Genomic DNA, 25,304 nt, shown 5'->3' with positions numbered 1-25,304 from the left:
TTTGAAAAGTAAAATGAAATTGACAAAGAAAATATTTGCAGCTTTCAGCCAGGCTAGGAAAAAAAAGAGAAAAGATCCAAATAAATAAAATTGGAAATGAAAACAAAGACATTACAACTGATACTGCAGAAATTCAAGGATCATTAGTGGCTGATATGAGCAGCTATATGCCAATAAATTGGGAAATCTAGAAGAAATGAACAAATTCCAAGATGCATGCCACTTATCAAGAAGAAATCCAAAACCTGAACAGACCAATACCAAGTAACAAGATCAAAACTGCAATAAAAAATCTCCCAGTTAAGAAAAAGCCTGGGACCAGATGGCTTCACTGTTGAATTCTACCAAACATTTAAAGAAGAACTACTACGAATCATATTCAAACCATTCCAAAAAATAGAGGAGGAGGAAATAATTCCAAAGTCATTTTATGAAGCCAGTATTACCCTGATACCAAAACCAGAGAAAGACATATCAAAAAAAGAAAATTAAGAGCCAGTGTCTCTGATGAATACTGATGCAAAAATCCTCAAAAAAAAAAAAAACTAGCAAATTGAATTCAACAATACATTAGAAAGATCATTCATCATAACCAAGTGAGATTTATCTCTGGGATGCAAAGATGGTTCAACATACATAAATCAATCAACATGATACATAATATCAATAGAATGATGGGTAAAAGTGATCATTTCAATTGATGCTGAAAAGCATTTGATAAAATTAAACATCCCTTCATGACAAAAACCCTCAAAAAAGTGGAGACAGAAGGAGGATACCTCAACACAACAAAAGCCATATAGGACACACTCACAGCTCGTATCATACTGAATGGAGAAAAACTGAAGCCTTTCCTCTAAGATTGGAAACATGACAAGGATGCCTACTGTCACCACCATTATTCAACATAGTACTAGAAGTCCTAGCTAGAGCAATCAAACATGAAAAATACATAAATGGCATCCAAATTGAATAGGAAGAAGTCAAATTACCCTTGTTTGCAGATGATATAATCTTATATTTGAAAAAACCTAAAGACTCCAGAAGAAAACTATTAGAACTGATAAATTCAGTAAAGTTGCAGGATACAAAACCAACATAGAAAAATCAGTAGCATTTATATATACCAACGGTGAACAATGTGAAAAAGAAATAAAAAAGTAATCCCATTTACAATAGCTACACATAAAATTAAATACCTAGGAATTAACCAAACAATCTCTGTAATGAAAACTATAAAACACTAATGAAAGAAACTGAAGACACCAAAAAATGAAAAAAAAGTTCCATTTTCAAGGATTGGAAGAATGAATATTGTCAAAATATCCATACTACCCAAAGCAATCTATAGATTCAATCTAATCCCTATCAAAATACCAATGACATTCTTCACAGAAGTAGAAAAAAAAACGACTCTAAAATGTATATAGAACCACAAAAGACCCAGAAGAGCCAAAGATATCCTGAGCAAAAAGAACAAAACTGGAAGAATCACATTACCTGACTTCAAATTATACTACAGAGCTGTAGTAACCAAAACAGCATGGTACTGGCATGAAAGCAGACACATAGACCAATCAAACACAATAGAGAACCCAGAAATAAATCCACACCATCTACAGTGAACTCATTTTCAACAAAGGTATCAAGAACATACATTGGGAAAAGACAGTCTCTTTCTGCCTTAATAAATGGTTCTGGGAAAACTGGATGTCCATATGCAGAAAAATAAAACTAGACCCTTATCTCTCACCATATACAAAAATAAAATAAAAATGGATTAAAGACTTAAATCCAAGACCTCAAACTATGAAACTACTAAAAGAAAACACTGGGGGAAATCTCCAGGACATTGGTCTGGGCAAAAATGTCTTGAGCAATACCCCATAAGCACAGGCAACCAAAGAAAAGATGGACAAATGGGATCACATCAAATTTAAAAGCTTTTGCACAGCAAGGGATATAATCAACAAAGTAAAAAGACAACCCACAGAATGCAGAATGGTGGGTTGCAAAAAAAATTTACAAACTACCCCTCTGACAAAGGATTAATAACCAGAATATACAAGGAGCTCAAACAACTCTACAGAAAAAAATCTAATCAAAAGACAGGCAAAAGATTTGAATAGACATTCTCAAAAGACAATATACAAATGGCAAATGAGCATGTGAAAAACTGTTCAATGTCACTGATTATCAAATAAATGCAAATCAAAACTACAATAAGATATCATCTCACCCCAGTTAAATGGTTTATATACAAAAGACAAGCAACAACAAATGCTGACGAGGATGTGGAGAAAAGGGAATCCTCGTACACTGTTTATGGGAATGTAAATTTAGTCCAACCATTATGAAGAACAGTTTGGAGGTTCCTCAAAAAACTAAAAATGGAGCTCCCATAAGATTCTGCAATCCCACTGCTGGGGATATGGCCAAAAGAAAGGAAATCAGTACATCGAAGAGATATCTGCACTCCTATGTTTGTTGCAGGACTGTTTACAATAGCTAAGATTTGCAAGCAAACTAAGTGTTCATCCACAGATGAATGGATAAAGAAAATGTGGTACATAAGGCGGGGCGTGGTGGCTTACACCTGTAATCCCAGCACTTTGGGAGGCAGAGGCGGGTGGATCACCTGAGGTCTGGAGCTCGAGACCAGCCTGACCAACATGGAGAAACCCCGTCTCTACTAAAAATACAAAATTAGCTGGGCGTGGTGGCACGTGCCTGTAAACTCAGCTATTTAGGAGGCTAAGGCAGGAGAATTGCTTGAACCCAGGAGGCAGAGGCTGCGGTGAGCCGAGATTGTGCCATTGCATTCCAGCCTGGGCAGCAAGAATGAAACTCCGTCTCAAAAAAAAAAAAAAAAGAAAATATGGTACATATATATAACGGAGTACCATTTGGCCATAAAAACGAATGAGATCCTGTCATATGCAACAACATGGATGGAGGTGATTATGTTAAGTAAAATAAGACAGGCATAGAGAGACAAACATCACATGTTCTCACTTATTTGTGGGATCTAAAAATCAAAACAATTGAAGTCATAGAGATAGAGGGTAAAAAGATGGTTATCAGAAGCCGGGAAGGGTTGGTAATAAGGGGTTGCAGATGTGTCGGGGGTTGGAGGCAGAGATGGTTAATGGGTACAAAAAATCTTAGAAAGAATGAATAAGACCTACTATTTGATAGCAAAACAGGGAGACTATAGTCAATAATAATTGTACATTTAAAAAAAAAGAGTGTAATTGGATTGTTTGCAACTCAATGGATAAATGCTTGAGGGGATGGATATCCCATTCTTCATGATGTGCTTATTTCACATTGCATGCCTGTATCCAAATACCTCCTGTGCCCCTTAAATATACATAACTACTATGTACCCACAAAAGTTAAAATAAAAAAAGTTTAAAAAAGAATTTGAGCATAGATCCTCTGCACTCTCTCCCCCTTCCAATCAGCTGGAACCTGGCCATGGCAGTGACCTAGCTTTCAACATGCAGATGTCTACAATGTCCCAGGGCAGTTGTTCTGAAATTGTGCTCTTAGACCTCTGAGGATTGTCAAGACCCCTTCCAGAAGGTCATAGGTCAAAACTATTTTCCTACTAATACTATGACATTATGTGCCTTTTTTACTCTCACATTCTCACAAAGGTACAGTGGAGTTTTGCAGTGGCGACAGGAAGTGTGATGTCACAGCAGTTTGAATACAAAAGCAGATATGAGAAATACAACTCTCTTCTATTAGCTAGAAGTTAAAGAGATTTGCAAATACATAAAGCAATGTCTCTCGTCACTTTTTAAGTTTTGGAAAATATGATTACTTTTCTAAAAATATGTTATTCAGGTTAACTTGTATGGATTTACTGTTATTTTGAAGGACTTAACAAATACTTATTTTAAAATTTGTTTTAATTTCTCATATGGTGAATATCAATAGATATAGCACATATAAATGAAAGCTTTTTGAGGTCCTTAATAATTTTTAAAAAGTGTAAAGAGGTCCTGTGACCAAACATTTTAGAGCTGTTGCTCTAGAGTTGGAAAGACAATGAGCTGGAAAAAACCCTGCATCTCTGCATGAATGTGAGGACTGAAACTGCCCTGCCCTCATTCACAGTGAGGCCATCCATTATATAAAAGGGAAATAAGTTTCTGTATTATGCTCCTGTGTCATTATGTCTTTCTATTATAGTGCCTGGGATTTACTCTAAATAATACAGCCAATAGTCCCATAAGTGGGGGGATACTGCTATATCAAAAAAACTAAAATATGTGACATTGATTTGCTTGGGTAGTAAGGGCACAGACATTTTAGGGTGGAAAGTTGATAACCCCTGTTATGTCACTGCATAACATCATTATGACTGTGATAACTTGGGAAGCAGGTCATGTTCCAATGGAACCCATAGCTAAAGAAATGGCTGGAAAGAGCTAGAGCGTCTGTGTACGCTGACTGCTCTTTGCTGCGTTTAGCAACATATTACAAGAAATAGATTAACTCAAGAAAGAACTGACTACTTTGTGAGCAGATTTAAGAAAAAAGAAAGTATCCAGTAATTTAAGACCACACAAGGTTAAAAAAGCTAACTGCTTGCATACCTCCAAACAGCAAATTAGGCTGTTGCAAAAAGAATTCCCATTTACCCACCACTACCACCAAAAAAAAGGCACCTAGCCCTGAAGCAAAACCTAGACTAAGCATGCTGCCTTTCTACCCAAGCCTGCTGTTTTAGATGGCCTCAAGCTAATTGTCATTAAAATAAGAAAGCAAAGAAATCACCACTATGCAATATATCTGTGTAATGAAACTGCACTTTTACCCTCAATCTATAAAAATGAAAAGAAAAAAGAAAAACGGGAAGATAAAAAAGAAAGCAGCTTAATAACTATCTCTGGAAAAGAACTTATGATATAGTTGCTAGCACGGACTGGAAGCTTTTTGTTTTTTCCTCTTTTTGAGAGGAAATCTACCAAATTTGGAAAGAAACAGTTTTTACCAAAATAAACATAATTCTAGCCAAAAAAAGGCATTTTTTTAAAACTTAAAATAGGTCTCAGCCAGTTGCGGTGGCTCACACCTGTAATCCCAGCACTTAGGAGGCTGAGAGAGGATGAGCACTCGAGGCCAGGGGTTTGAAACCAGCCTGGGTAACACATGGAGCCTGTCCCTACAAGAAGTTTTTAAAAAACTAGCTGAGTGTGGTCCAGGAGTTCGAGGCTGCAGTGAGCTACAGTGGGGCCCCGGCACTCCACCCTGGCTGACAGAGAAGGATCTTGTCACCTAGGAAAAAAAAAAAAAAAAAGGAGAGGAGAGCATATTAGTCTCCAATATACTACTTCAATGTGTCATGCAGATAATGGACAAGGAAGAACTTCTCAGAGGCACTGCCAGGGCAAGGACCCTTTGCAATCCCTGCCTAACAGGATTCACCATGGTTCAGTGACTACTGTATATATTCCCAAACTTTCCTTTTTTGAATAGAAGCCTTTATTTCATTGTCCTGGGCTTGCTCCTCCACTCTTTATTCGTGGTATTAGTGGTAGACAAGGAAGATAACTTGAAGTTCAGTTTCCAGGTGGCTGAGTATGAGACGTCAAAGCCAGACCTGATGAAGAAAACTATATATAGAGTAGAGATTCTCTACTTTTGAACTAAATGATGGGACTCTGGTTGTTTTACTTTGGGAGTGAGTGAGTACATTGTATGTGTGGGAAGAAGGGGGCAGGCGAGCATTTGCATGGCCAGAGAGGCACACTGTGGGAGAAGCTGCTAGTTAGTTCTCCCAGACTTCCATAGTAATAGCATTGCTGCCAGGCACCTGGCTGCCCAGCTGGACTCTACTTCCCGGCCTTCCTCTCAATTCCGACAGGACTAAATTCTCAGCAATGCCATGTGAGCAGAAGCAATGGATGTCACTTCCAGATCTGAGACTTCAGACCTTCACATTCTCTTCCCCTTCCATTCCAGCTGGAACCCATATGTGATGACAACACTGTTTCAACCATACGGCCAGTGACAGTGTCCTGGGAGATGGCAGAAAAACCTGAGAGGAACCATGGTCCCTAAATGACCTCAAGGAAAAAAGCTGCCCAGTCAAGCTGGACTGTTCACATGGAGACTATTCCAAAAGAAGAAAAATATACTTCTTCATCCTAAAAGCCATTTAAGTGTTAGGACCTTTTGTTACAGTGGTCTGACCATCACCCATATATGACTGATATCAGAAATTCACCTCTTCTCACACCCCAGATCTGTGAGGAAATCTTGGGGAAAATGTTGACGTGTGTATGTGCCGACATTTGCACTAACAAACAAACAAACAAAAACTAAGTTAAAGCAAAACCTTGAGGAGATGCAGTATAATAAAAATATATATATAGTTGTATCCTTTATGATAAACCAGTAAATGTGTTTTTCTGGTTTCTGAGTCACTGCAGTGAATTATACAACCTGTGGAGAGTGTTATGGAAACCTTGAATTTATAGACTGTCAATCAGAAGTACAGGTGGTTTCTGGGACTTGCAACTGATGTCTGAAGCAGGAACAGACTTGTGGAACTAAGCTCTTAACCTGTGGGGTCTGAACTAACTCTGGATAGTGTCCAAGTTGAACTGAATTCTTAGGCACCCAGTTGGTGTTGGAGAATTGGAGAATTGGTGTGGAAGACCCCACATATTTGGTCTCAGGAGTGGTAGCAGAAAAAAAGACACGCCAGAAGCTTAAGCCTACATAGGGTGTAGAATAATCAGGGCTGACCCTGACACTGCTTTACATAAACATTTCAGCTTTGCCTCCACACCTGCTTAACTCCCGCAGGATGAGCAAAGGTGACATCGACCTCAGACACCTCTGTACTGCCCACAGTGGCAAAGAACCTCTAGGCTGCTAGAATGTCAACCTAAGAAGATGTTAAATTGGAACTTTTCAGCCTCAGAAGTGTGGTTGAAAACCATAAATGTAAGTTACTGCACATTCTACATAGAAATAACAGACCATCATATAGAATTTGCTAACAGACTCCAAATCAGTACTGTTACCCATGACTAGGCTATATAAGAGAAGATGTAGCTTGATCAGGTATCCAGAGAGAGTTACCAGAGGGTTATGCTTTTTGGAGGGAATCCTCTCTTCCTTCCCTGTCCCACCTACTGCAAGTCACATGAGTAGGAATTTCAGGATTCTGATACACCACCTTAGCTTTCTGAGTCTGAATCTGGTCCAAGCTGGGGACAGCAGATATATGGTAAAGTGAATAAAGTTTTGATTTAGATTGGACTGGACTTTTTAAGAGCTGACAATGAGATCTTTTGTTAATGTTTTTTAAGTCACCAGAAAAGCCAGGGACTCTTCCTGAGTTATGATTCAACAAAAAAGAAAGATATTCAACATAGCATGTTTAAAAAGCAATAGACAAAAAAAAAAAAAAAAATCAAGTAGCTTCATCTGCTCGTACCTACCAAATTTAGCACATTCAATATGTGGGTGGGAGAACCAGGTTTGGGTGGCAATGCCTGCCTCCCTGCCTATCACACTTCTACCAATAATCAAGAATCACATGGAATGGCTGCCATAGCACCCGCTTTCAACAGCAATATAATGTGGTAGCAACAGCAATAACAAAACTTCATCAGATATTTTGCAGTTTTTCTCTCTTCAAAGCCAGAACAATTAGAACCAAGCCCTTAAGCTGACTGAGCACCAGAGGTTGTGGACTTACGGTGGGAGAGGAAACCTAAGAAGGGGAGGCAGACATTCTAGCACAATAGGTGATCCAAAACCGTCAATGGGAACATTCAAAAAAATGTCTTGTAAAGCTACCCCTGGCCGTGAACTGCCCAACTCCAGGCTCTTTTCATGTGATACATAAACTGACATCATATTTATACTGTATAATACGATATCTGTAATATGTTAAATGCTCCTTGAAATAAATAAGAAAAAGATTAAAAAGTCTGTAGAAAAATGGGCAAAGGAAAACAGGCAATTCACATAAGGAAGAAATACAAATGGCCAATGAGTGTATGAAAATATACTTAACCTTAATAGTAACCCATGAAATGCAAATTTAAAACACAAAACACCATTTACTTATCAGGTTTGCAAAAATTTTAAATATGAATCATATCTGGTTGGAAAGGGTCTGTAGCGAAAGATACTCTCATTCAACATTGATATAACTTGGAAAAGTCATTATAAAAATTTAGAACGCATTTGTATATGAGCATGTGCACGTGTGTCCATACATGTATGTATGCATGTAAGTATAGAAAAAGGTCTGGAAGAATATACAACAAACCTAACAGTACTCCTATTTCTCAGGAAAGGAGGAGCAGCGGAATGGGAGAGTGTTGATGGACTTTCACGTTTTACAGATAGACTTAAAATTTGTATGAGCATATATTACTTCTGTAATTAAAAGAAAAAATTTTTGAAGCAGGGTCTTGCTGTGTCACCCAGGCTGAAGTGCAGTGGTGCCATCTTGGCTCACTGCAGCCTTGATGCCCTGGGCTCAGGTGATTCTCCTCCCTCTCAGTCTTTCTTAGCCTCCTGAGTAGCTGGGCTTACAGGTGTGCGCCACTATACCTGGTTAATTTTTTTTTTTTTTTTGTAGAGATGGGGTTTCGTCATATTGCCCAGGCTGGTCTGGAACTCCTGGGCTCAGGCCATCCACCCACCTCAGCCTCCCAAAGTGTTGGGATTACAGGCATGAGCCACTGAGTCCAGCCTTAATTTTTTTTTAATGAAAAATCAATTAACATAAGCTTTTCAAAGCTTAGATATATCAAATATTTTAATTGATTTATTTTCCTTTAAAACAGATGTGTTGGGGGTTCAGCAGGCACAGCCTACTCAAATTTTGGCAACTGAACCCTATCTTAATCTACATAGGTGGTTCAGTATTTCGCAACCCAAAGAAAGTTTCCTCAGTTGGCATGCATATAAGTACAGGGTAATGTTTTGCATCCCTGGACAGTACTGAATAAGGCTTATTCTTAGTAATTCAAGATAAAAAACAATTGTATGAAAAGTATTTTGAATAAATTTTAGAGATATTTGCATTTTTCAATAAAATGAATTCTATTATTAGTTATCTTTCCTTTTGGCAGAGACTGTCTTTAATTTTTAAGTGTTTGCCAAAGAAATGACCTTCTGCCAACCCATACTGATGTATTTGCCTGTTTTCAGACCAGAATTCATTCAAAAGCACCACAAGTCTTCCACGAAGTCTTTTTGTTTTTATTCCCCAAATTTTAAGCAAAAAGTAGTTCATTTAAAATATTAGGAGACATACTTACTTGGTCCTCAAAAGATAGGGCCTGGGCAACATCTCTTGGAAATCCATCAATAACAATGCCCTCTTCATCAGGTATTTGCATCAATTTTTGTTTTATCTCTGTAATTGTTGTTTCCTTTTATAAACAGAAAGGATAAAAAAAACCACAGTTAAACTTAGTATACTCAATCGGTATGAAAACATTTTGCAGAATAAAAGAAAATTATACAGCAGTACCTGTGGGGCCAATTCTCCAGTTGTAATTATCTTGGCAATAAGACTCCATTTCCTGTTGCTGCTGGTACTGTGGATCTTCTTTCTTAATAATTCTCCCACAGAAATGTATTGGAATCCATAACGTTCTGCAATTTTCAAACTCTGAGTGCCCTTTCCACTTCCTGGACCACCTAGTATTTAAAACAGGCAAAACTGTGATCTTCTGATACAATAAGGACCTCCCTTTTATACAACTACTACTTCATCTGGGATGCAGATTCTGTGTCACCAAGGCAAGGTGGTTAACGGTTCCATTTGTGGCATTCTCAGTGCTGCCTTTGAATGTAAAGCAAGTAGAGACTTCGTCAAGGAAAGAATTGTCTTGACCAACTGTATTAAATGAGAGATACAGGTTTTTCCTCTCCCTATTTGAGCAAATAGCTAATTAAAAAAATTTTTGAATAGTGTAGTTGAAAGAAATCTTGACTATTTTTCTATGTAAAATCTAACATTTTTCCCTCTGTAATCAAAGAAAAATCTGTGGAATATAAAAAACAATGATCAAAGTAACAATGATGGATTCCATGCCAACAGAGTTAATGTGTAATTCGGTGAAATGTAACCATTATTTTTAGACAAAGGCCCACCAGTATTTACACAGCTCATTTAAATCTTTTTTGAAATGTTTGCTCCTGCCTGTCCTTGCCTTATATCCTTTGAATTCTACAGTTTTATACAATGTAAAAATAGACATACAGACCAATGGAACAAAATAGAGAACTTAGAAACAAATCCACACACCTACAGTGAACTCATTTTCACAAAGATGCCAAGAACACACACCCTGTAAAAAGCAGTCTCTCCAATAAATGATGCTGGAAAAACTACATATCCATATACAGAGGAAAGCAACTAGATCCCTATCTCTTGTCATATGCAAAATAAAATTAAAATGGATTAAAGACTTCTATGAGATTATTTTTCAAATCAAAAGTAAGTTTTGGTTTTAAATAGCTGCTTTTAACCTACTAATATATGGGCATATCATGAATTGGCTTGAAATAAAAAAATTATCTGACCAATTCCATTGACAAATTCAAACTGATTTATTCCTTGAAGAATCAGGTATCTTTCAGAAACTATATTTCCACACTTAATCACAACCACCAAACTAAGAGATTATACACTCCATTAATTTAAAAAATTCAGACACACTGAGAATGTTATTGTACTTTCAAGAAAAAAAAATTTTGTCAACTAATGGAGGCAATAGTAGACAACAAAAAATATGATTGGCACAATTGAGAGATATTCTCTGTCATTAATTTGTTGGATGAGCTTAATTACTGAATGTTTCTATCAAATTAATTTTACTTCTCTCTAAAGCCAGAATGGGCTTAATTTTGTTCTGTTCACTTATCTCTAAAACTTATAAATATTAGGGTCCATCTCACTGATATTTTATGATTACGTTAATGTAAGAGAGATTCATATCTGTTCCAAGAGAGCCAGCTTTAAAAAAATTCTGCAGTGCTGGAAGAGAAACCATGTGGGCATCTATACCTCACTCTCACATTTTTAGGTTGGAACTAATACAAATTTGTAAGGTTCAGGTACAATTATTTTACAATTCCATAAACGTCATAAAATTGTCCCAATTCTCTCAGACAACTTAAGATACACCCTCTCCTTTCTTCCCTTGTTTCAATCCTCTTGAAATTATTTACACTTATTGGTTCTTCATCATTCTTGTAATATACAAAATGTTACAACATGGTGTGTAAGTCTATAACAAGAATCATAACCTTGGGAAACAAGTTGATTTCACTGAATAGAAAGAAATGTGAAGTGGGGGAGATTTGAGTATTTATATATTCTCCAAAGATCTTAGTTTATTGAAATATTTTAATCATTTTCATATAAAATTCATAGTACACACAAAAAATATTTGTGCTCTTTTATACAAGATCAATTTGCTATCAAACATTTTCATGAACAATCGAGCTTCCATTTGTTCATCCTGTTAATAATGACCAATACTTTATTACTTGCAGCAAGAACAACAAAATAGAAAGAATGTGTTCTGTCCACATATAAATCTCATCATAAAATGATGAGATAATTCCCGATTATCTTTCATCTGTAGTTCTATCATTTATTAAAGTGTTTCCTCATCTTCTATGTAAGGACTTAAAATGTTTAAGCATAAAAAGAATGCATTCCATTTGCAAGAATAGAGATTTATGGCATAACAGTGGCTACCATAAAGCCATAAAAATATTTTAACTCTTCAAAAACTGACTTTAAACTCTCTTTCTGTAATTTTGTTTTCAACAATTCAAGGCTAGATATATTTACAATTTCATTTTCATTTCACTTTAAAATGTACAAATGTCATTCCTTCTAGTCTGGTGAGCTTAAATTCTTGTTATAGCTTGGTGTGTTTATTTGCACGCTTTTGTCCTAGTTGCCAACATTGCTATGTCCTCTGGAGCACTACTTCCTTGCATGGGGTCTCCATAAATTTGGCACTCTGTTAATGCAACCGGCTAGAACAGCTTTGAATATTTCATGCCAGAGTTTTGCTTTTGGTCATCTCTGCGAAAGGTGATTCTAACTGGAATGTGAAAACAATGACTACGTGTTGCATGTTCACAGGTCTCTTCATGATTTTTATAGATTTTGAGAAAGAATTTGCAAAAATAGCAAATTTTTTTTCTTTTTTTGAGATGAGGTCTGTCACCCAGACTGGAGTGCAGTGGAGTTCACTGCAACCTTGAACTCCTGGGATCAAACTATCTTCCCACCTCACCCTCCCAAATAGTTGGGACTACAGGTGTGTGCCACCACGCCCAGCTAATATTTAAAATTTTTTGCAGAGACAGGGTCTCACTATGTTGACCAGGCTGGTCTGAAACTCCTGGGCTCAAGTGGTTCTTGACCAAATTCCTTGACCAAAAAGGAATTTTTCAAAAATATTTAAAACATTTTCATGTTCTATTCCTTGTGAAATGTCACGGGGCTGATATTTCCATATTCAACGTAAGATTCATAGTGGCAACTTTTAAAATGAACTATTATCATTGTTATTTTGGTTAATACTTGGATGTTATGTGCTATGTAAAACACTATTCTATTAGATTTGTTTGCCTTTTAACAGTGAAACTTTGGATTTATTATAGGTGCCAATTTGCCATAAAGAAGGTTCATTTATATGAATCTTTACCAATATATTATTATTTATTTTTCCCTCTAAAGTTAATAGTGAGTAAAAATTTAATTTGTTGATTTAAAGGGGGAAAAAGTCACATCATGTTTAGAAAACTTTCTTTTTTTCTTCTAGAAACAGAGTCTTACTAGGTTGCCCAGTCTGGACTCCTGGGCTCAAGGGATCCTCCTGGCTCAGCCTCCCTACTAGCTGGGACTACCACCACATCCAGCTCTTAGAAAACTTCAATTGGCTCAGTTATCTGTGATCAAGATTAAATAAATAAAACCACAGGACAATAAATCTTGAAGGCATTACTTTCAATTCATTATAGAGAATTTCTATGACATTTTATTGGGAATCTATGAAAATGCAATAGGCATTAGATTATATAATTATAACAATTTCTATTTTATTGAAACTTATACTAAGAATATTTCCATTTATTGTCCCTTGAGCTTTTGTTTCTACTGCTTGTCATTATCCAACTAAGTATTTGCACATATAATATACGGTTTACTTTTTTGGAATGTAAATATATAAACAAAGGTAGCAACAGTATGAGAATTTTTGCTTTCTGTCCTCATACCTATAACAAGAATGATTTTTGGTCGAGGTCTGGTAGGATCAAAAACCTCATACTCCTCAATCAACTCTGCAGTCTCAGAGAGATCCGTGTCACTTTCTATGGAGAATTGATGGATTGGAGGGAGCCGGTCATACCGCCGATATGGAAAGTTTGAGTTTTCAGGCATTACTGCAAAAGAGTAAGATAACTTTGAAAAGGAAAAAACACCATAATAAAACACTCTTCATACTTAAACAATTAGTAAAAGCAATTTTAAAATTAAATGGGTTTTTTTCTTAACTGGAAGAAGTCTCCCTAAGTGGTCAGCAGGCTTTATCGTAAAGGGTCAGATAGGCAATATTTTGGAATTTGAGAGCCATGCAGTTTCTATTCAACTTGGCCATGGTAGTATGAAAGCGGTCATAAAAAATACAATAAACAAATGAGTGTGCCTGCATTCCAATAAAACTTCATTTATAAAAACCGGCAGTGAGATGAACTTGGCTCAGGAAACTTTGCTGCCCTCTGCCCTAAGAGGAACCTTCTCAGATACTGCCTAGTCTTGTTTAGTAGGTTGTATACATCGTGGCCTCTGCAAATGGTGCTCTCTGGAGTTATGTAGTACACAACCTTCACAAGCATTTGCAGCTGCCTGTCCGTAAAGCTAACGCTTACATATTGTGCATTTCATTCATTCAACAAATATAGATAAGCTGCTTACTATGACCCAGAAATGCTACTGTGGTCCAATGGAATGGCTTGGTGGCATGATGAATAAAAAATTAAGGTACTGTCACGGTCAGTAGGAGGGTGCAAATAATTCCTACAATTGGAATATCTCGTAACATCATCTAATTTTACTTTATCAATTTACCTATTATTTTTAATCTACTTGATTTAAAGATGTAAAAGTTTAAGCTTGTATCTACAATGGCAACAAATATTTGCTATTTATTGCCGTTTATAACATGCCAGATACGTTAGTGTGTTAAGAGTAATTTGGTGTAAGAATAAGATGTAGTCCTGTCCCTTCAGCGCTTATAAACTAGAGCTTATATGTTTGTATCTTATAGCTGTATGAACACCAGCCATGGTAAGTGTTAAAATGAGTATCTCTCTGCTAAACACCACAGTAATTTAATGAATTACATTTGGGCTGCAGTGGTAAGAAAGGACTTGCAAAGGAGGCAGGACCTGAACTTTGAAAGACAAGCACAGGTGATGAAATGCAGGAAATACAACCCAGTTGGTGGGAACAGTACAAAGACTCCGAGTCAGAAATGCAAATGACATACTCAAAAGGACCGGAGGACAGGGCTGGCAAGTCCAAACCAGGGAGATGGTCTCAACCAGTTGTCGATATATAGTTCATGGCTCCCTCTTCTTTACCTCAGGTGTCAGTATTCCAGGAGGCACAGAGAAACACTAACTACCTAAAACGCACTTGCACAAAGCAAACAGGAGGCCGCCTGGCCTTCCATGAGGAATTCTGCTAAGATGACTACTGTATCTTAGCATGGCATAAGGCTCACATCTCCTCCCAGAGATGTTGATCCGTTAGAACTTTCCATTCTCTGTTGATACAATAAATAAGGCCATTGACCATGGGCCCACTAGATTCATTTTAGCTTCATGAAAAGCACTGGGTAGTCTGCAGATGACAGCAGATCTCTTTTAGAAAGAGCTGGGAAGGGCTACATCAGGAAAAGCACCAATAACAGTATCCTGCTCTGCCTTGAAATTTAATCAGTTCATCCAACATTAGACAAAATTCGAAACATTATCCTTGATTACTTTCTTCCCTCTCTCTGCACATCTACTCCCAAGACTTTATTTGCAAAACATATACCAAATGCATATGCTTCTCTCCATCTCTACTATCACAACTCTTCCCAAGCCATCATCATATTTCACCTGGAATATCATAAAAGACTATTTACTGATCTACCTGCTTCCATGCTTGCCACCACAATCAACTGCCCGAAATGTTCTTCCCCTGTTGCTCCCACGGCTGACTGCTTGTCGTTGACACTTTACCTTAAAGGTCACCTCCTGCAAGAGGACTTTACTGACTTTCTAATCTAGTGCAGCCTCCTAGTGAGTCTCAGGCACACCACTCTAATGCTCTGCACAGCATCTACTTCGTCATCTGAGAGTTTTTTCATTTATCCATTCATTCATTGTTTGTCTTCTCCTATTGGATTATAAATTTCATGAGAGCAGGTGCCTTACCTATGGTTTGGAGCTTGTATCCCTGGGATCTAGAACTGTGCTTGGCAGATGGTCAGTGTCCAATAAATATTTGTTGAATTAATAATAAAAAGAACGTCTTACTGAAATAGTTTCCCATAGAGAAAACTTAGAAGATAAAATGGGTGGGCAGAGCGTGGTTCAATGTGGAGGTCCCTGAATCCTTTACCATAGTAAAGTGTTTAGCTTTAATCTAGTAGAAAGCCAGTGGAGGATTTGCAGGGGAGGGTTGGTAAGAGAAAGGAAACAATGAAATGAAATATATGTTTTAAGAAGGTTAATCTGCTAGTTAGAATGAATTGGAGCAGGGAAAGACTAAGAACAGAAAGAGTAGCAGCTAGGTGGCTGTTAAAGCAATCAACAGATGAGAAATGAAGGCTTGGGCTATAGTGGTAGCAGGGGAAATGGAAATGGATGGCCAGATCTGAAGGATACGATTAGGGTTGGAATATGAGAAATGAAAGGAGGTGACAGTTCAAAAACAATTTCCAGGTTTCAAGTCTAAAAGGATAAGGACCATACTGCATTTCATATAGTATCTTTCTGCTCTCTTTTTTCTGCTCCAGCAATATTGGACTTCTCTCATTCCTGACCAAATTACAGCCTCTTTGTCTGCCTCAGGAACTTCTCTTCTCTGTTCCCTGGTACAATCTCTTTCATCCTTCTCTAGCTAACACACACTTAGCTTTCTGCTCCAAGTATAAGCACATCACCTCTTCCAGGAAGCCGACCCTGAACCCCAGCCTAGGTTACATTCAGCCCTTTGTTAACATGGTTAATTCCTTAACCTATGATTTTCCTATAGTGCCATTGTGCTCTGGCTTATATTTCTACCGCTTGACTTCACTGCTAGACTGTAGGGTCCCCAAAGGAAGGTGCCATGTCTGTTCTTTCCTGGTGGTTGTATTCTCAGTCCTAAAAGAACGTCTGACACATAGTAGTACTCAATAAATGGTTAATTTATTGCCCAATTGACTTATTGGCTGACTTCATGGAAACAGGAAAAGAAGTAAGTGTTGGTTTTGAAGTAAATATAGTGTGTTTGGTTTTGGACATGTTGAATATAAGATAATGAGATATTCTGGAAGACAGGCTCTATGAATGTTTGGGGTTATGGGATTAGAACTCTTATTCACAGATAATTATTCAATTGTATGCATGTGGCAGAAAGAAAGGGACGTTTACCTCATATTTAATGCTTTAAAGACAGTCAGCCAATAATTTAATCATTGCTTTATCATATTTTAACTTAGGAAAGTAACTTGATTAGATGATGAAAATGTTTCATTTCACAGAATAATTTTTCATAGTAGTAACACATTAACATAGCTATGGCAATATTTTTTCAAAAATGCATGAATCACTCATTTCTAGAAATAATCAGCATGCTTTAAGATATTGGGCAGTTAGCAATTTTGTTGAATGTAATAAACTATTCCATACATTACAGCTAAAGCCTTCAAAGCACAAATGAAGAAAGCATTTCATGAAACAGAATTGTATTATTACAGGACCAATCAGTTTAGAAACCATTTTCCATTTTTTAGCATACCTTTCAGATACAAGACCGTGTGATGCAACATTCTTACCACCATAGGTATGTGAAAAGTTTATATTTGATGATTAATTAAAAGATCCCTGTGTGGGAATTTTGGTAAAGTATCAGTGGGTATGGAGAACCTAAAATTAACATGCAATCTTATTTTAATGAAAATTAAGCCTACATTTTCCATTCTTGTTTATCTAGCTTATCCTGCTAGATTGGGAATTCCAAACTCACAATTTGTATACCCAATATAGCCCCACAGATGTGTTTTTTTCAGCGGGACATTTTTACAAAATTTGTACTTGACTTTTTTTTTTTTTTTTTTTGAGACAGAGTCTCTCTCTGTCGCCCAGGCTGGAGTGCAGTAGTGTGATCTTGGCTCACTGCAAGCTCCACCTCCCAGGTTCACGCCATTCTCCTGCCTCAGCCTCCCGAGTAGCTGGGACTACAGGTGTACTTGACTGTTTTTGAACAATGACTGTTCTCTCTAGTTCTGCTCTCTAGTTTGGCCACAGTCCTTACCATTCTCTACTGACACATGCCTAGCTTCTGTGTACAATCATAGTATCAAATAGAAGCATCAAGATTTCATTTTGTTGCAGTCACTTTTACACCCAGTCAGAGCAGCTTTCCGACTAAGTAGATGTCATAACTTCTTAGATTTAATTTTTAAAATGTACCTGAGGATTATTAGTACTTTAAGGTTTAGAAAGCAGATCCCCATATTTACCTCCCTTGATGTAACAAAAGTACGGGGTATGTATTTAACAGGGAGCCAGACATTAAGTATGATGACACCCTGAGAAGTAAGCTTCTCGTATGTTGGGGATGTGTATGAACTGTTCAAGCCCACAAAAATATCATTTATTCACTAAAGCAGTAATGTATTAAGTGGTGTGCTGCAGCAGCAACTGGCTAAAGATACAACCATGAGTACCTGCTGCCCACAGAGGCGGCACATCTAAGCTGTGTCTGCACAGTTTGGAGTCCTAAACTCCAATTCTGTTCATTTGCTACTCTGTCTACCAGGCTGTTCGCAGTAAACCAGAAATCCCGCTGATTTACAAAGTGTGAACTTTATACCTGGGACTCTGCTTGGTTATCAAACCAGAAAGTGGGTCTATGAATAGACTGTATGGTAAGAGAAAAATGTCTTTGGTATTGTAAGGGTTGTAAGGGTCAAATCAAAATATTTGGTGCAAATCTGATTTAGTAAGTATATAAAGACACAACCTTACCTTAGGACTTCCCATAGAATGTAACCACATGGCTTATTTTGTACTGAGTGTTATTTTACCTCCTGCCTATGTAAGACGGACAGTGGTGAGAGACCTTGTACAGTAATGGGATTAATTGCTCTCTAAGACTCAGAATGCTAATCTTATTATCTTATAGTCACACTAAAAATTTTCTATTTCTCTGTTTTTTGGTCTGTTATAACATTTGAACGTTTCTAAAATTAGTTTTAAATAGCAATTTCAGACATCTCATTACTTCTCAGCAGCATTGGGAAATTTGGTCAGAGTCATATCATTGACTTCTGCATGAATGGTGAAGGACTCTTTTCTTTAGAGATGTTTCTGAGGAAAAGCTATTTCTGTTTGCCTTCTTCTGCTTATGTTCCTTGAAAATTAGCACACTATGACTTTTTCCCACACTGCATTCAAATAAAATCTATGTGGGTCATGACCAATAAGGTTAAGCAAACTAAGATTTGCTTCCTGCTTATATTCATTGCAGATACAATTGTCTCCATTTCAGATTCTGTCTGTATAGCATAAACCTTTTGTTGTACAATTTTTGAGAATGGTTTCAGTTTTGAAAATATAATGATTTTGGCTACTAGAACAGAATTTAGTTCCCTCTAATTTGAACTGATGCCAATTTGCACATACTATTATACGTCTCAACTTCATCTAGAGCCTGAAAGGCTGGTTGGCTCATGTTGAACCCCTAATTTTGATACGCACATATTTCAGAAAGAGATCAAAACACCATAAATCTTCTCTAATGAACTGCGGTTTTTAGTTCTAAACAACTCCGAAAATTTAAACAAGTTTACTTCTCCCACTTCTTTTATAGCACCCAAACGCCTAATGTATTAGATTAATACATTGCATTCGGTAGATCCTTAATACATTTTTATTGAATTAACTAGTGTTAAAGTGAACTAAATATGGCCTGAGAAGGACTCCATACTTCCGTATTTGAGTCCTTGTGGACAAACTGCAACCTAGCTTAATAGGTAGACAAGACTGAAAACCTAACTTAGGAGTATGCACCTGTAACAACAGCTGAGTCTTGGCCGATCCCAGCAGCCGTACTTCAACCACTCATACACTGCTGAGTGTTCAATAAGGCAAATGCTGAGCTGTAACCAATCCAGCCATTCTGCACCTCACTTCTGATTTCTGTATGTCATTTCCCTTTTTTTGTCTATAAATCTTCTTCCACCATATGGCTGCGATGGCTTCTCTGTGAATCTACTGTGTTTCTGGGGTTGCCCAATTGGTGAACTGTTCATTGCTCAATTAAACTCCTTTAGATTTAATTTGGCTGAAGTTTTTCTTTTAACACTAGTATAAACTTTACATGCATTTATGCAGATGCATTAATATGAACTCTGAACTTGGAAACATTAGTAAGCCAAATCTCTTTCTAGCTAATAAAAAATGCTGAACTGCTATGTAATAACTACCAATTATACCTGTATTCTATTCATTTATTGGGAGAAATCTTACTTGCAATTTTAAGGAAAATGTATGTATGGTTTGCTACTGTAATTTATTTTACAAAATAATGAAGTCAGTAATATAAAATTTCATTAAGCCTCTAGTGAATTGTTGGACAATGGTATGTAATTTTGTCTTTTTATGGACGTGATTAGAATTAGTAGCACAGAAAAATTAATCACGATCCAATGACTTCAGGCATTTGTAAACTCAAAAAACGAAATCACTGCATATAGTCTATATGGCATGTTTTAAAAAGAATTGCTATAACTATAAAACTGTCTATTATTCTCCATATACATTACCATTTCTTAGAAAGGATCTCCGTGACTGTCCTCCATTTAGTGGAGGTAAGGTCTTCTTTTCCTGGCTTACAAATGTATCCCATTTCACCTTGTCACAGCCACCCAGTTCCTTTACTTTCTGTAAACAACCTTCCAAGTATTCTACTGGATCTTCGGGCTTAGAACACATCAGTCCATTCAAAAGACTCTGAAATATAACAAAATATGTACAAATAAAATATCTTTTAAACCCACCTTTGTTTTTTCTTTAATTTAATTATTTTTTTGAGATAGAGTCTCACTCTGCTGCCCAGGCTGGAGTGCAGTGGCACAATCTTGGCTCACTGCAACTTCCACCTCCTTGGTTCAAGTGATTCTCCTGCCTCAGCCTCCTGAGTAGCTGGGATTGCAGGTGCACACCATTATGCCCAGCTACTTTTTGCATTTTTAGTAGAGACAGGGTTTCACCATGTTGGCCAGGTTGGTTTCGAACTCCTGACCTCAAGCGATCCACCCACCTCGACCTTCCAAAGTGTTGGGATTACAGGCATGAGCCACTGCATGTGGCCCCACCCACCTTTGTTAAAATAGTATTATGGCTCATCTTTGAATTCTGGTTGTTTTTGTCCTTTGCATTTGTCTTTTAATAAACAATTAGAGTTGAAATTACGATCTGACGGAGTCATTAAGATAATCCCTTAAATTCTTGCTTATTAGTTTTCAGTTCAGCATTCTCTGCCTCTTAAGCAATTCAGGCAACTAGATAGTTTAAAATGGAAGAGCCATTCACTTCATCACAGTGAGATAAAATGCAGCATGTGAAAATGCCCCTGGTCATTATTTATCTCACTCCTACCCACCCTTTATGTCTCTAAGCCTCAGTTTCTTCTTTTATAAAATGGGGGTAATAATAAATACCTCATAGAGTTTTTTAGGAATTAAATAATTTCATATTTGTACAGTGTATATTAAGTGCTTGGCACATAGTAAGTGCCCAATAAACTTTGTTGGTGGTTTTAGTTATTATTACTATCAGGAAGTCTTCTCTGAATCCCTAGGTTGGTCTATGAACCCCTTCTTCTGTGTTCCCATGGTATCCAGCATAAAACATCACACTTGTCATTTTTACTGAAACCACTGGGTTATGAAATGGTCTCTCTTCTAAACTATAAGCTCTTCAACAACACAGAGTGAGTCTAATTCATTTTTCAATCCCCAGATACTGATGCTTTCCCTGGCATATTTAGGTGCATATTTAACTGTTTTCCAATTGGAAAAAAAATCCCTCAAAGCTCAAGTCTAACTGAGACTCAAAAAAATTTAGGTCTGAGACTAAACAAAAAAAATTACTGTTTGACATAGAGAAAGTCACTACAATATCCACTGAGATTCCAGAGGGGAAAGAAAAAAAGCATGATCCTGCTATTACTTTTTTGGTTCATGGTGTCTATGTGTCACTGGTACTAGTTTCTAAAAACGCTACCAGTTTGGAAATGCTGATTCCTGGAAGCTGGACTGATGTGCAAAATATTTTCCTTTAGAGTATTTCATCGAAAAAGCATAAAGGATTGTTCTTACCAATATACATTGTTAGTATACAAAACACCCTTTGAAGGGCTGACATCTGTTTAAATACAGTATTTTATTTTCAATTATTTCCTGTGTAATTTGCTCAGAATGGTAGGCAATTCTCACTAGGTACATTTGTTTTCCGAAATCCTAAATAGACTAAGCTAGAGTGTGTACCTCCATTAGCTAAGTTCAATTGCAGAGGGAGCAGAAAAAACTACCTGGGCATCCAATCCAGTTTGTCAAAATCTGTCCTATATACACACACATTGCAGTTGAGCTTCTCACATTCCACCCATACGCCAAGCCAATATTAGCCTTATTAATAAATAAAAGCCTCTATGTCACATATTTATTTGCATACCCAGTGCATTCTCAGCCCTGTGTGACTTTATTATCCCCATTTTATAGATTAGGAAATCATGGCTCAGAGATGTTAGTGATGGCTCAAGGTTACTCAACTAGAAACTCCTAGGCCCAGGATTTCAATTCAGTGTTTCCAATTCCAAAACCCATATGTTCTTCTCTGTACCTGTTGCAGAAACGTGATATGAGATAAAAGAAAACATGAGATTCTCTGTGCCCTCTGCAAAATGCCCTCTTTTTATCCCTACTATTGCCTGAAATGGGTGAACACACTCAATGACTCTTTTCTGAAAATATACATTTCCAGCGTCCTTAAATAAAACTGGTTCTCCAAAGGGCATTGATTTTAAAATGGGAAAATGAGCTCCATTCCTTCATGGATAATTCAAATCTTTTCTTCTAATAGCCAGCCACTAACAGGGATTGAAGACAACCAGCACATATTATTGCTCAGTCTCTCAGTGAACCCTTTGAGACCTTGAATAATCTAATTTGATTTTCCACAGTATTCAAAATGATTGCCAAATCTCTGCTGTAAGGTACAAGATCAATATACACACCATAAGGTTAGCCAGAATTAAGAACTCGTGACAAAATAATAAGAAAGTGGGTTTAAAAAAGTCTAAAACCGGAAACACATTTCAAACATGAACCTACCAGAGATATCCCATATTCCATTTAGCTTACATGATGTCTCAAATTAGGAAGAAAGCTGAAAAGGTCAGTTAGATATATTTACTTGTCTGACAATACATCAATACAATAATCAGTCAGTTTGTCTGTAATAGCGTCTAAAATCCACAGCTGGGGCCAATGTCTTGGTGTTTAGTAGATAGCTAATTGTTAAACTTCGTACACCTGGAATATTGTGGCGGGCAAAATCCATTTTAAAAGCCTAAAGTATTTAGTTTTACAGTCTACACTCATCACATGGAGAACTGCCAGATTTTCCTTTCCTCTTGAGCTGCGCATAGCACAGATTCGTCTTACTGAAGGATGTAGCCTTTGGAGGTCACCAGCAGTCTACTTCCATCTTCTCATTGTCCAGAAGTGAATCTAAGTCCATTACTGTATTTCACCCAAGCAAGCTGACCTCCTTTTCTGGGTGTGCATTATTTATCCCATTCATATGCAGAAAAGTAAATAAAAAACATAAAACCTTAACAAAAAGGCCTGCCATAACTTACTTGCATACACAGTGTAGATTTTAATAAACTATCAAAATTCTCTGTGGCTACCTTCCACCAAGGAGGAAAAACAGTACCCACATTTATAAAGAAAAAAAGATGTACTACGTAGGAATTTTTGCAATCACGTGGTCCTCCTACAGCTGTTTTTAATGATTCTTTTAGAAGCGTAGAAATGAAATATATCTCAGTAGTAATCTTTGTGAGAAAAACCTTCGCCTCTTAATTTCCATATTTACTCTTTGAAAATAAAAACAAAAAAAGAACAACTCTTAAGATTCCCACATATTCTCAAGACCTGTCCTTATGCAACACCACCTAATTATTTTCACGCAGGAGTAACGCATTTGCTAGATTGGGGCTTAACATACCACGCTCGAGCTCAGTGAGTGGTTTACCTGGAAATCTTGATTTCAGATGACCTGAAAACGGTGGCTTACAGAGGTGAGAGAAAAGAAGATCTGTAATTATGGCAACCCATTTTAAAGACAGTTTAGGGAAACTGAGGCAAAATTATTTTCTCAAGTGGTGCTTTAAAATTCCTTTTAACAGAACAAATCCCCCAAACCGGGGGGAAAAACCCTCATGATCTTTAGTTTACGGTATCAGTCTATCAGTTTTCAGAAATGGGGAACGAGGTTTGCAGTGAATGGATTTCCCCTTTCAGAGCACGCTTAGGAAGCTTGGCTTGCTTCTATTATTTTCTCCTCCTCCCCCCTACTTCAAGCAAAAGCACTTGAGATTCAGGAATGTTTTTAAATTCAAATATGAGGCGAAGGAAAGGAAGCCAAACGACCTGAGACAGGGGCTGTGGCTTAGAACCGACCAAGGTTCATTCCTCAAGCCTCCTCTCTCTCAGTCACCAAGTGTCCCCCCATTCCCGGGTCCCGGTGCAGATGAGGCTGTGCTGCGGTCTGAAGACTGAGCAACAGGAGTCCGCCCGCCTCGCAGCTCCCTCCCCGACCCGCTATCTCCAGGTGGGTTGTCGAGCACTGGCGAAACCTGCGGCCCAACCCTTCCTAGGCAACGGAAAAAACGTGCTCAGGAGTTCATTCAGCGAAAGCGCACAGCAAGGCTGGGGGCCTGTCACCGGGGAGGTGGCACTGGATAGGTTGGGTTTTGCTTTTTGCATCTTCATCCCTCTCTTCCAAGCCGTCTCCAGGGAAGGCTGCCTTCGTCCACATTTCCTCTTTCCCCCAGGGGCTCCGACCCTCGACAAGTAGAGTGACTAGGGCTCTGGCTCCCTCAGTTTCGAGTCTTTACTCGCTGCTGGGCGACAATGCAGACACCTGGCCTGGCCCTCGCCCCCAGAGAGCGCGGCCCGGCCGCGGTCTGCAGCCCACCCTGGATATCCACATCCGAGGGGCGCGATGGGGACAGGCTGCTTTCAGAACCCTGCGGGAAGACTGAAACTTGATCTGTCAGATGCAGGCTTCTAAGCCCAGCCAACTGACAGGGACCCTGGCAACCCGCGGGAAAGGCGACTATCCTCGGGCGAGCGGGCGAGTGCGCTTCTGCAAGCCCCTTCAATTACATGCCCCGTGTGGAGAAGGTGGGACGGGGCGCGGCTGCCTCACCCCGAACCCCCGAGATGCAGTCCCCGGATGCTACCGCCCGTCGGCCAGCCCTAGCCCTACCTCAAAAAGCTGAGGGATTTCCCTCCGGGCCAGATACTCCTTGGCATCGTTGGTGTTCATGGCTGTGCCGCGTGTGCCTTGGGGCGCAAGCGGGGAGGCTCCCGGGCTGCGGCGACCTGAGCCGGGGCTGGCGCTAGGGCTGGCAGAGTCCGCGCCGAGCAGCGGTGCAGCCCTCTTTCTCACGCGCACTCAGCTCAGCCTCTCCGCCCAGGCCAGGGACCCCCTCCGCCTCTCCCCGGGGGCTGTGGTCTCCGCGCTCCCGCCGCCCCCGCTTCGGTTCCAGCCCCCGAGCCGGAGCTGCAAACGCCGACCAGCTGTGCCGCGGCTTCCCGGGCTGCCAGGCAGCGCGGCCGCCAGGGGTGGAGCGCAGGGAGCGGAGGAGGGAGGACAGCGTGGCGGACGCAAGGCAGCAGCCCGCCCGCCTCTCCGGTTCAGCGCGCCGCGCTCCGCGCCTT

The 25,304-nt window shown here is 38.6% G+C and overlaps 1 protein-coding gene across 2 annotated transcripts in view; it reads right to left on the bottom strand.

Moving 5' to 3' along the window:
* The window catches only part of AK5 (adenylate kinase 5), a 283,050-nt gene extending 257,746 nt beyond the window's left edge, over positions 1–25,304 (bottom strand). The window contains exons 1-5 of one of the 2 annotated variants that reach the window (XM_063624158.1): positions 24,850–25,304; positions 20,112–20,298; positions 13,300–13,467; positions 9,524–9,693; positions 9,309–9,422 (exon numbers count right to left, since the gene is read on the bottom strand). In XM_063624158.1, coding sequence (XP_063480228.1) covers positions 9,309–9,422; positions 9,524–9,693; positions 13,300–13,467; positions 20,112–20,298; positions 24,850–24,909 — 699 coding nt within the window. In that variant the 5' untranslated portion in view covers positions 24,910–25,304. The remainder of the gene's footprint in view (positions 1–9,308; positions 9,423–9,523; positions 9,694–13,299; positions 13,468–20,111; positions 20,299–24,849) is intronic. The other variant, XM_063624159.1, reaches the window with a different exon arrangement.

Source organism: Symphalangus syndactylus, chromosome 12 (assembly GCF_028878055.3).
Source record: "Symphalangus syndactylus isolate Jambi chromosome 12, NHGRI_mSymSyn1-v2.1_pri, whole genome shotgun sequence".
NCBI lineage: Eukaryota > Metazoa > Chordata > Mammalia > Primates > Hylobatidae > Symphalangus > Symphalangus syndactylus.
Note: the sequence above shows the minus strand (reverse complement) of the source record. Positions and strands in the feature narration are given on the sequence as shown.